The sequence below is a fragment of the Podarcis vaucheri genome, assembly GCF_965113315.1.
Source record: "Podarcis vaucheri genome assembly, chromosome: 12".
Classification (NCBI taxonomy): Eukaryota; Metazoa; Chordata; class Lepidosauria; order Squamata; family Lacertidae; genus Podarcis; species Podarcis vaucheri.
Window position 1 is genome coordinate 14,864,907 of NC_138750.1, and position 13,390 is coordinate 14,878,296.

The window sequence follows — 13,390 nt, forward strand, 5'->3', positions numbered from 1 at the left end:
ATAAAATAGCTAATGAAGCATACATAAAAAGCTGCTTCGGTGTATGTGTGTTAATTTCAGTATATCCACTGTAGCCTATTACTTCAAATTATTTTACTGCCTCCATTGCCCATTTGATGGACTTAATGCATTTTAATAACTGCCTTTAAAAAATATTAATTTACTTACTGTTCCACTCACTTGCTTCACATCTGTAAGGTAGACCAAGAAGTAATTTTTAAAGCAGTATTGGATTTCTTATGTTTTAATAGCTGTGGTAGAACTTATTTAAATGAAGAGGTAGTCAGGGGCTGAGGTTCTGGGTCACAGATTTTAGCAACAAAGACTTTGTCACACTGTTTCATGTTCAATGGTTTAATTTGGGTTTCTGGTTTTTTTTTACAGCCTTGTTGAAGAAATTCATCTTGTTCCAACTATTTTTCAAGTAATTCTGGTGAGAATATATTTTACAGAATTTGATTTTAACATAACCTTAAAGCATTATTTAATTATGATGATCTGCTTGTTAATATGCTACTTCAGTGGGCATGTCATTATTTGAAAAAGGCTGTGCAGTCTTATTAGACTGATTTTGTTGTGATACGTACTAGAGAAAATTCTTTCATATTCTTGGTATACTGTAGATTGTCATGCCTAAACCTGACTTGGAGCCAGACTCAGACTCTTTTGAGAACAAACTGTACCACCCACTGACTGAAGATTTAGGGAAGCAGGCAGAGGGAGCAGTCAAACCACCCCCCTGCCCTCAAAATCATAGATGCATAAAGAGTCAAGCCTGAGCTGCAGGCCCAGAATGAAGTGAGAGCCTGAGAGCCCAAAGTTGCCATGTGGCTCAGGAGTTGTGCTGTTGGCATCTGTCTCAAGAGAAAATGAAATGTGCCTCTGGAAAGGAAGTCAAACAGCTGCATTAGCAGCACATAAGTGACCTGTTTTTGAATTATGGTGCTGGAGGAGACTCTTGAGAGTCCCATGGACTGCAAGAAGATCAAACCTCTCCATTCTTAAGGAAATCAGCCCTGAGTGCTCACTGGAAGGACAGATCCTGAAGCTGAGGCGCCAATACTTTGGCCACCTCATGAGAAGAGAAGACTCCCTGGAAAAGACCCTGATGTTGGGAAAGATGGAGGGCACAAGGAGAAGGGGACGACAGAGGACGAGATGGTTGGACAGTGTTCTCAAAGCTACCAGCATGAGTTTGACCAAACTGTGGGAGGCAGTGGAAGACAGGAGTGCCTGGCGTGCTCTGGTCCAGGGGGTCACGAAGAGTCGGACACGACTAAACAACAACAAAAGTGACCTCCTTGGGACACAAACCTGAGCAGTGTGTATGGAGGTCCTGGGTACCCAGACAGCAAGACCCGCCTCTCGGCCTTGCTGATGTGGTTCAAAGGAAAGCAGAGCAGCGCACCAGCTTGGCTGCAGGAGTTGCCGGAAGGAGGCATACAAGCGCCATCCAACCGTCTTAGGGACTTTTCGTGTGAAAAGAAAGCAAAAATCCTGCAGTTTTCCTGCAAACTATGTGCCAGGCAGTGGAAGCTGTTCCATTGCCTGGCACATGAATGGGAACAAAACTAGAATTAGTTGGCTCTGCCTCTCATTGGCCACCCTGCGTTTAACCCTACCAGTCCTGCCCCAGTCCCTCTGGAGAGTAACATCACACCTAACTTTGCAGACTGACCTCTTGCTGCACAATGTAGTATATATGGCTTGGAGCAGGGGTGAGGAGCTGTCCAGATGTTACTGGCAGTGTTAGCTGGGGCCCTCCAGATGTAACTTAGAACATCCCTGTAAGTTGTGGTGAGCCAGGCAATTCATATTACATCTTAGCTGTGTACCTATTTCATGGGAAAAATACTTCCGCTTGCTTGCTGCATGTGTTACCAGCAGCATCACTGCTTATAGGGGCTTGCACTACCTAGAAGGCCTGGTTGGCAGCTATGCTGGTGGTGGTTCCAATGAGAAGGGAGAGTAAACTGAGGGCAGAGGATTGATTGCATACATATGGATTGTTCTATCCAGAGAACCATGTTCCTTCTAATGAATGAGCAGGTTAGTCGTAACATCTGACAAAAAGAGTATGTTTCCAACATGTTTCACTAGAACTAATTGACAGCATTATTTATTCGAATTGCGGGGTAGGGAGTGGACAGACTAGCTAAATTACTAAGGTGCTATAGTATGCAAAACTTTCAGAATTGGAGTAACTGATAACAGCACAGCAAGCAAAAAATTAATTGGAGGTTTTGGCTTTTGGAAAATAATTTAAAGATTAGCAGAATATTTATTTCTTTACAAAATCCGCTTGAGTGTTTTGTTGTAAATTTGCCTTTCTGTTCCTTGAGCAATAGAATTCTATTATGTCTTCCTTGGTACTCCTTAAATGCTGTAAAATTACAATGACTTTCTCATTTCATGGGTACCAAGCAAAAGTTTGCTTTTTCTCTAGGGAAGTTGGAAGGAGGGAAGTGGTAGCAATAATTATTCCAAAGTTAATTATATTTTCAAATTAAACTACATCCTTGGGGGAAATTCTTTCAAATCTCTAATTTAAAGCTCTGTCTATGAAAAGGTTGTAACAAGGTAAATTAAATGTTCTTTAAAAAGCTCATTTTTTCCTATATTTATCATCATAGCCTGAATGATGGCCAGCCACACCCAAGATCAGAATAACTTGAAATAACGGCACCTCACTTTTTCTTAATATGTGTTTTTATGGGCAAAGCTTTATTTGTAGTTACCACAAAAGTTCACTGAATTTTGAAAGGTTCACAATAAGCCCAGTGACATCATTCTGTTATACATTGTATGTATAGGTTTGGGACTGGATCAGCTTTGTTTGCCCTGATGGGAGTGCAACCCTGCTACTTCTGCATGATCCCCCAGTGGCCTTCAGCACCATTGAACATGATACCCTCCTGGACTGAATCTGTGGGCTGGGTATCAGTAGCACTGTGTTGCAGTGGTTCTGCTCCTAGCTGCAGGATTGTGTCCAGAAAGTAGTCTTGGAAGAAGGCTCTTCAGCTCCATGGTGTTTTCACTATGGGGCACCACACTATTTTGTCAGCAATTCTGTTCGGCATCTCTGTGAAGCTGTTGGGAGCAGTCATTGGGTGTTTGGGAGCAAGGTATCATCGGTACACTGATGTTACCCAACTCTTATTTCTCCTTTACATCTGAGTCGGGAGCATGTTCATACTGGTGCGTGGATGCAGTGTTGGACTGGATAAGGGTCAATAAACTGAGCTTGAATTCTGAAATACTGAGGCCTTGTGGGTCAAATTACCTGTTCTAAATGGGACTTCACTCCCTTTTAAGGTACGCAGTCTGGGAGTCTTCCTTGATTGATCTCTGTCACTAGAGTGACCTCTGTGGCCAGCAGTGCTTTTTACCAGCTCCAACTGGTACACCAGCTGCAACCATTTCTGAACCATGATAGCCTGACCATAGTGGTACATGCATATTGGTTTCTCAAATATTGATTTCGCATCATGTTTTATGTGGGGTTGCCCCTTGTATCTGGTCCAAAGCTGCAGGTTACTGGCAACATGTTACTCTGCTGCTTAGAGCTGCACTATTTGCCAATTTAAGGTTCAGGATTCTTGTGTTCGTTCACTTGGGCTCAAAGTACCTTTAATACTGTCTGGTCTCTTATACTCCACCCAGTGGGGAACTCCCTAGTGCAGCTAATCTCAGTGCGCTCCCTGTCACTCACCTTAAGCTCCAAATTGTTCCTTTGTAGCCACATCCATACCTGCCCCACACATGATGTCAGGGTATGGGGAAGGCAGGTGTGATTTATGTGGGTCTAATTGGGATTTAGACCACGGCAACATAGGCCTGTAGGCTAAAGGTTCCACGCCACAGCCTTAAAGTGTCAGTATTACTAGTCTTCATATTACAGCTGCGGATGACTGAGACTGGGAGAGAGTGCCTTGCCTAAGATGATCTACCGTATTTTTTGCTCTATAACACGCACCCGACCATAACACGCACGTAGTTTCTAGAGGAGGAAAATCCGTAGGCATGCCACCCGTAGGCATTCCCTCCATAACACGCACAGACATTTCCCCTTACTTTCTAGGAGGAAAAAAGTGAGTGTTATGGTGCAAAAAATACGGTACTTAATTTGTGACAGATAGCAGATTTAAACAGGGAACTTCCCAGTTCATAACTTAGTCTAATAGCTGCTATGATGATCATTTGATACTGTGTTCTCAAAGAATTAACATTTGTTGTGTGGATAGATGTTTCAATACGGGAGAAGTTATGAGCTAATTATAAACCTCTCAATCTTATTAAACCTTTTGTAATTAAGTAATACCTGGGATAATGTTTCCAGGTTAATGGTGCTGCCATTATCTGAACAAATTTCTGCGTTATACTTCAGTTAATTATCTTTATTTTGAAGTCTGGTAGAATCCAAATGGTATGCACCACTCTAAATATATTGCATAGAGGATTCAATAATTTAGAGGGAGATTTCATTTTCGAAAGGTCAGGCACATACCAAGTACCTGTGTACATACAGAAAAGGTGCATTTGCACAGATGACTAGATGCCTTCCTCGTCATTTATGTGAAGAAGGCATCTGTCCACAGATTATATTTATTTCTGGTTTAATTTCACTAAAACGGAGAAGTCAATTCTAATGTTATTTTCTAAGATGCAAAAGATGCCTTGGGCCTTAGCATTTCAACATACTAAGAGCCTAACTACGCATTGTATTAAAATCATAGTATACAGTAGCATCTGTGGTTTCAAGCAAATTGAGAGAAGGAGGAAAATGTTAATTGGGACAATTGTGCACAGGGAGAGAATATTTAACTCTTCCCTCTCCAACCACGATCCCAACAAAAATCCCACACACACATCAAGTACTGTGTGTGGTTAAGCTTTCAACTCTGCCTTTCGTAAGGCTGACTATGGGCATTGTTTGTCAGGTTGGTGGCTGGGGAGGGGAAGGGTTAGACCTCATCACCCTGCGTCATTACCATCGTTATTTCTGCTAGTGATGATTAGTCTTGCTACCTCGGTGAAACCCAGCAGGATTGTGGTGACTTAGTCCACATTTAGCAGTTTTCCTTGAGACCTCTGTAGAGCGCTGGTCTTTGATCACAGCAAATCTTTCCACAATTCTAGCTCAATTGGGGTGATTTCCCTCAAGCTCATCATAGCTCCTTTGCCATAGAATTTTGTGAAGCGCTTATCAGAGGGCTGCTTCTCACTCTGTTGGAAAGAGCTTGGTTTTGGCAGGCATATGTTCTCTTTGGTGGCCTCCTCTGTGTTTCATATACAGTGGTACCTCGGGTTACATACGCTTCAGGTTACAAACTCCGCTAACCTAGAAATAGTGCTTCAGGTTAAGAACTTTGCTTCAGAATGAGAGCAGAAATTGTGCTCTGGCAGTGTGGCAGCAGCAGGAGGCCCCATTAGCTAAAGTGGTGCTTCAGGTTAAGAACAGTTTCAGGTTAAGTACTGACCTCCGGAACGAATTAAGTACTTAACACGAGGTACCACTGTAAAGGTAAAGGTACCCCTGCCCATACGGGCCAGTCTTGCCAGACTCGAGGGTTGTGCGCTCATCTCACTCTATAGGCCGGGAGCCAGCGCTGTCTGCAGACACTTCCGGGTCACGTGGCCAGCGTGACGAAGCTACTCTGGCAAGCCAGAGCTGCACACGGAAACGCCGTTTACCTTCCCGCTAGTAAGCGGTCCCTATTTATCTACTTGCACCCGGGGGTGCTTTCGAACTGCTAGGTTGGCAGGCGCTGGGACCGGGCAACGGGAGCGCACCCCGCCGCGGGGATTCGAACCGCCGACCATGCGATCGGCAAGTCCTAGGCACTGAGGTTTTACCCACAGCGCCACCCGCGTACCAGTGCCCAAAACAGAGCAATTTCTGAAAACAGCACTTCTGAATATGGACGGTCTGATTCTGTACACAGCACATCTGAATTCCAAAGGCAGCAGTCACACCACTGAAGGGATGAGTGGCTTGCCCTCACTGGTGCTCCTTTTCCTGGGGAGGTCATTTCTCCAAATTCCTGCAGTGGATAAGAGAGTTGTTCTCTGAAGAAGATAAAGGATTCTCTTCCTTCTAAATCTATTAGTTTGGCTTGAGGGAGGTCTTTCACAAGCAAGAAATGCAAAAAGAAACAGAAGCTTAAATCTGAAAGCCACAAAAGGAGGAGATGCCAGATCTCCACTGCAGTTCTGTGGGATCTCTTTCCTCAGTATCCTCCCCTGGTTTCTCTCCAGTTGAAGGGCAACATGTGGGTCGTGGCGGGAGCTAAGGCAATTACATAGAATTCAATTTAGGAGAAATTGTGGCACCAACAGAGCAAACTAGAGCCAGATGGGAATGCACTTTCTGAATCTGAGCAGTCGGTTGCTATGGAAGGCAATGAAGTGGGAGAGTTATCTGAGGAGGAGCTAGAGTCCACTAGCTCTCAGGGCAAGCATTTTTCTTCAGATGTTTATCCTGCCTTGTTGGCAAAAGCTAGACAGATTTTACAGCTTAATGAGGAATTCCTTGTTGAGCCTGAATCTTCTAATGAGTCGTTGGCTTCTGGGGTAGAAAAGGTATTTCCTTCAGCTTCATCTAAACCCGTTACAGTGCCCTTTCCACTAGCCTTTGATAGTGTTTGGAAGGTGGAGTAGATCAGTCCTGATAAGCTGAAACTGAACCTCAGATTGGCTGGGAAGCATTATACCTTCCCCAATAAAATTATGCAGCAGATCAATTTCCAGCACTGAAATAGCCTGTGGTTGCCCTGGTTTCTTCTCTTGTCACTCCTTATGAGGGGAAAAGAGGGATGCAAATGATTTCTTTGATAAATTAGTGGTGGACACATTGTGCAGGAATTTTGAGGCTGGTGCCTTCAAGTCTTCAGTCACCACTTCAGTCTCTGCTAGGGCCAGATATATGTGAGCCGAGGGGTTGGGATCACAGCAGGATATCCGTAAATAAATTAAGGATGGCCTTATGAAAGCCTCTCATATGTCAGCCCTTATGCCTGTTGCGTCTCTGGATACGCTGCAGTTCAAAGCCAGGTCTATGGCTGCTACCACTTTGGCATGTTGGGACAGTTGGTTGTGAGAGTGGAAGGTGGATCCCAGGCACCTGGTGACCACCCTTCCATTTTCAGGCGTCAAACTATTTGAAGAACCACTGGGAGAACATCTTGTGGAAACACAGGATGAGAAGAAAGCTCTTTCCTCTGCCAGGAGAGAGGAATGCAAGGGGAAATGGAACCAGTCCACTTTCCCTTCCATGTCCCTTTTCCAAGTCTCGAAAGTATTTGGGTTACAGGCCAAGATGAGATAGTCAGGGCAGGGCAGCTAGAAGACCCTAGCCCTGATCTTCTCAAAATCCTGCATTCTCAGAGGGGCCAGGAAAACACATAACAGCTTGCTATCAATCTGTAAATATGTGAGAATGTGGTGGTGGCCGGGGCACTACATTTTATCAACCAGTGAAGAAATATCACAGATAGATGAGTGTTGAGCACTGTGGCAGCAGGTTTTTTTTAGGGAAGCATCATCTCAAGAGGTTAGGAGTATCCACCATCATCTTCAAACATAAATTCATTGTAAAATAGATTTCTGGAAGTGTTGGCCTGACTGCAGAAGCTGCAAGTTTGTTTCTGGGCTCAGCTCAAAGAGCTGGATTTGATCTTTAAAGCCTTATATGGCTCAGGACACCTATGGCTAAAAGACCACCTTTTACCACATGACTGGACCCTGAGATCATCACTGGAAGCCCTTTTCTGTCTGCCATTTCTGAAACAGGCCTAGAGGATAGTAACAAGATCATTGATCTTTTCTGTAGTAGTTCCCTTACTCATCTTCTGTCTCCTTGTTTGTCCTTAAGGTTTGACTTGCTCTTCAGTCCTAACTTTTCACTTGCTTTTCACTAGCCCTGAGGTTCTTCTGACTTGCACTTCTGGGCTAGCTACTGTCATATCCCATTCTTCTTTCTCCTTTACTATCCAGGCCCCAGCTGTGACAGGCAGCTGGGGGACAAATCAAAAGAAATGGGCAATCTCCTGTTTGCACAAGCAGGTGTGGCTTTTTTCTAACACTAGGATAGCATTGGATCCAAGCCTCTGGCTTCAGGAAAGAAAGTTCTATTACATCATTTTTACCATTATTTTCCCTCAGCATAGCAGCAAAAGTATTAAAATGCTGGTTTAAATTCTAATTAAAGTCATACATTTTAAATCTAGAACTTTTTTTGTAGCGGGCGGGGGGGGCAGGGTTAGTATTGAGTTTTAAAAACAAGACCTACATATATTTATACTGTTTCTGAAAGAGCCACGGGTTATTTTGTAAGTAGACTGGTTTGCCTTTTTCTGTACAGCATAAGTTGCTTGTGATCAGTTTCAGACAGGGTGTGATTAAAATTCACCACACGTAGTTGTCGTTAGGACTCACATCTGGGTAGCAGTGTAGCAGCATATTGCTGAAAGCAAATAGTCTAGCAATTTTGATCGATAATAATGGAGTCTGAGAAAACACTGGAGGCATGAATAAGATTCCATTAATAACAAAAGAGGGAGAAAGAGATGTCTAGTGCAGTTCATTTAATGCAGAACTCCCCTGAGACTGAAGTGGGGATTATTCTTGCTGCCCTTCATATTCGACACAGGTGCAGAGGACGCTGATTGGATGACTGGCATCTCCATAGCAAGGATGCTCATACTCATGAATAAGAGTCTAATTATATCTTAATGATCTCTACTGCAAATAGGAAAACAAAATCTTCGCCTCTGCAAATTGTTACCTTAGTATAGCTGCGAGACTGGAGAAATTTAAATTATCCTTCTCTAATCTCAGGGGGATGCATTGTGAAAAATGAGGGTTGTTTATAGTAGAAAATTAAATTGCTGTAAAAGCTTATTTCAATAGACGGTAGAGGAACCATAATAAAATAATTTTGTAAAAATGGAAGTGAGAGCATGCTTAATGGAACATGATTAGATTTAATTTTCATGCTATCACAATCATTAAGGTGCATTATCATTCCTTACACCTAATTTAGGCTCTTTACCAGTCTCACGGAGTTACTTTTCCATGAGGCACTGAAATACATGTTGTGCTGGAAATAAAAATGACTAATAATGCAATATTGATATGTCCTCTTGAAAACATGGTTGCAGATCTTAAGTTGAAAACATCCTTAAGTGCAATCATCTGTTTATATGAACAAATGCTTATAGGGAAAATGAATTTCATGGAATAACACGAAGTTCAACATTTATGTGAAGGCTTCAGGTGGTGGTTTGTTTCATTAGCAAGGGGAGTCTCAATCACCAGTGCACATTTTCTCTCAAATTAGATCTGGCTTACCGTGCTTCCCAAGTAATCAAAGTAAATATTGTTGTCTACTCCCGAACAAAAGCCAATTACTTGCATTGATTCCTTACTTGTTTTACTGATTTGCAATAGCTATTGAGTATATAACTTTAGAAAATGGAAGTTTTTGTTGTTGCTTAGTCGTGTCCGACTCTTCGTGACCCCATGGACCAGAGCACGCCAGGCACTCCTGTCTTCCACTGCCTCCCGCAGTTTGGTCAGACTCATGTTGGTAGCTTCGAGAACACTATCCAACCTTCTCGTCCTCTGTTGTCCCCTTCTCCTTGTGCCCACCATCTTTCCCAACATCAGGGTCTTTTCCAGGGAGTCTTCTCTTCTCATGAGGTGGCCAAAGTATTGGCGCCTCAGCTTCAGGATCTGTCCTTCCAGTGAGCACTCAGGGCTGATTTCCTTAAGAATGGATAGGTTTGATCTTCTTGCAGTCCATGGGACTCTCAAGAGTCTCCTCCAGCACCATAATTCAAAAGCATCAATTATTCGGTGATCAGCCTTCTTTATGGTCCAGCTCTCACTTCAATACATCACTACTGGGAAAACCATGGCTTTAACTATACGGACCTTTGTTGGCAAGGTGATGTCTCTACTTTTTACTTATTCTTTTTTTTTGGAATGGAATTTGAAATGGAAGTTACCTTGCCAATTTATAAGATCCATGTTGCACTTGACTACAAATCCTCTGCTTTCAAACAGATGTTCTTGCTAAGTTGCCCATGAGTTTGTAACATGGTTGTAGGTTTCCAGTGGTGAGTAACTTTACTACCTCATGCTTCATTGCTTACATCTTAGCAGAGGACCAGAGCCTTTCCACATGATGTAGGCCTAGTTAAGTATTTCCATTACTGATCACTTATATAATCACATTGTTGAAATCAAACATTTATAAATCCCTTATGAGGTGAAGTAACCATCTGCACTCTCTTTCCCCAGTATTAACTTGCACCATAAAATCAAAAACAATAATAAACAATACAGTTTGGGAATCCAAACAGTTAGTCATATATTTTGGTTCTGGATAGGCAGCAAAACCTGAGCTCATCTTATACATAGAACAGAGCTACAATCTGGGTAGAACAGACAACTGCCACATCCATTGACTGAGATGGCTCAGTTGGTAGAGCATGAGACTCATAATCTTAGGGTTGTGGATTTGAACCCCCATTGGGCAAAAGATTTCTGCATTGCAGGGGGTTGAACTAGATTAGTCTACGGGTATAGGGCAGTATGGACGCGGGTGGCGCTGTGGGCTAAAGCCTCAGCGCCTAGGGCTTGCCGATCGAGAGGTCGGCGGTTCGAATCCCCGCGGCGGGGTGCGCTCCCGCTGCTCGGTCCCAGCGCCTGCCCACCTAGCAGTTCGAAAGCACCCCCGGGGGCAAGTAGATAAATAGGTACCGCTTACCAGCGGGAAGGTAAACGGCGTTCCGTGTGCGGCTCTGGCTCGCCAGAGCAGCGTTGTCACGCTGGCCACGTGACCCGGAAGTGTCTTCGGACAGCGCTGGCCCCCGGCCAATAGATGTGAGATGGGCGCACAAACCCCAGAGTCTGTCAAGACTGGCCCGTTCGGGCAGGGGTACCTTTACCTTTACCTTTTATAGGGCAGTATACAAATAAATAATTTTTTTAAAAAATAGATTATCCTCATGGTACCTTCTAACTCCACAGTTCTATGATTCTATTTCACTGTGGGCAAACTAACATACAGTTGCATTACTCTCTTTCATCATGGCTACAAAATAATTTATTTCTCAGACTTTGCTAGAAACTATTGGTGGAATTCAACATTGCACTAATATGGTAGTTCCATCAGCGCAAGTATTTCTACTTGCCAGACGGAACTATCTCCCCTCTCCTCCCCCTAACCCTCCAGAGCGGATTTTGGGAAGAAGAAGACACCTGCAATAAAACAAGAGTCTGAAGTCTTCTACATTACTAGGGAGAAAAGGAAAATTAGTCATGGAAGTGACGTTTTAGCCCTTTGTCACAAACCAAATGTAGATTCATTCTACAATTTTAATTAAAAATATAATATTAATTTATTACATTGATATATAATATATAAATAACATATATAAATAATACAAATAAAATCTTATACAATAGAATAGCCACCTATCTTTAGACTGTGATTTTGGCTTTCTGGGTGCTGGTAGGAATAAGGTAAAGGTAAAGGTACCCCTGCCGGTACGGGCTAGTCTTGACAGACTCTAGGGTTGTGTGCTCATCTCACTCTAGAGGCCGGGAGCCAGCGCTGTCAGAGGACACTTCCGGGTCACGTGGCCAGTGTGACGAAGCTGCTCTGGCGAGCCAGCGCAGCACACGGAAACGCCATTTACCTTCCCGCTAGTAAGCGGTCCCTATTTATCTACTTGCACCCGGGGGTGCTTTCAAACTGCTAGGTTGGCAGGCGCTGGGACCGAGCAACGGGAGCGCACCCCGCTGCGGGGATTCGAACCGCCGACCATGCGATCGGCAAGTCCTAGTTGCTGAGGTTTTACCCACAGCGCCACCCGCATCCCTTTGCTGGTAGGAATAATGTATACCAAATTCAGCATAAAACATTGCTGCTGCTTATTTTTTCCATAGACAACCAGTAGAGACATTGATGCTTGCTATATTAGTTTTCACACAAATGCTACACCAAATAACCTTTTAATATGTAAGACATAACCACCACCCCCACACCACTTCTAGATTACTGTATCTGTAGAAGACGATATGAGGACTTCACTCCCCCCCCCCACACTCCCAATAATTATCTTGTTTGCCAACAAAGGTCATGTAGAAGCTCAGAGAGAGAGATGCCCCTAGTAACTGCAATTTAACCAGTGTAATTTCATTAAGTGGAATAACATTACTGTGTGAAATGTCATGGCACCCTATGATTTAGTTAAATTATATACCTGAAATTAACCCTTACAGTGTGTATTGATCTGTCAAAGTTGAAAGATAAATACGAATCTATTCTCTTAGGAGCTTAAATTGTTTCAAAACTCAATAGTACTGACAAATGTTAAGATCTGATTCATTAACGTGGAATACATAGCTAGGTTTCCTGGGGCAGGGATCCCTATTTGTTTCAAAATCTTAAAAATAATTTATTCCATCATTCTGTGCTGCTTAAAATGGAAATAAAAAGGCTAGTGCCCTAAAAAGTATTAGTTTTGGTGGGGGGTTTTTTCCTGAATTCCAATTTATTTATTTATTTTCCTTTCCTTGTTATACCCTTGGTATTTCATAGCTGGCCTGTTCAAGCACTGAAGCAATTAGTTTTGAGAAGGCTGATTCTTCAGGGTCCAGTGCTTTCTTGCCTTTCATTTGCTGAAGCTGTACATTTTAATGAAGTTGTTTCATCTGTGTTGCCAAACACTAGAATTTTGCTGCTTCAGTTCTAATTATCTCTGCTGGCAAATGCTATGTTTTATTAAAGCTGTCAAGAGCACTGTTCATTAAATGTCCACAGTCTGTGGTGTCGTACACACAAATTAGATCAGCTTTGCTCATTGATGGATTGTGTAGAACTTAAATACTTTCTACACAAGCCTTAGAATCCAATGTAACAGCCACAAGCAACTCTATATGTACATATGAGAAATACCTATGACTTCATGATACTTAGGGCCGATTCAGACATGCAGAAACTGATGTGGCGGTACTTTCACAGTACTGTGTCATCTCAGATTTCATGCGGTGGCTCAGTTGCCACTTTCCTCAGACTTTTTGTGTTGTTCCAGGTTGTTTTCAGCACTCCACTGCTGGCTCAGTGTCCACAAACATGCTTCATTGTGCACTGGTAGAATAAAACTATGTTTCTCTCCATAGCATATTGGTCTAAACCATACACAGCAGGCACTGATGGAGCAAGTATAAAGAGCACTACGCCATGTCTACTTTGAGACAGGGCTGTTTATGCAATCTTAATGCAATCTTAATATTTTAAACAGCATCTATACAACATTATTTCATTAGACCGCTGTGTAACCGTTGATTGATTTTTGTTCATAGAAGTGTGGTATCA

The 13,390-nt window shown here is 42.9% G+C and overlaps 1 protein-coding gene across 6 annotated transcripts in view; it reads left to right on the forward strand.

The window, feature by feature from the left end:
* ULK4 (unc-51 like kinase 4) overlaps positions 1 to 13,390 on the forward strand; it is a gene marked incomplete at its 3' end in the record, with an annotated part of 181,476 nt that overhangs the window by 79,777 nt on the left and 88,309 nt on the right. For all 6 annotated transcript variants that reach the window (XM_082192968.1, XM_082192967.1, XM_082192970.1 and 3 more), the window contains exon 31: positions 385 to 433. In XM_082192968.1, the coding sequence (XP_082049094.1) occupies positions 385 to 433 (49 nt within the window). The remainder of the gene's footprint in view (positions 1 to 384; positions 434 to 13,390) is intronic.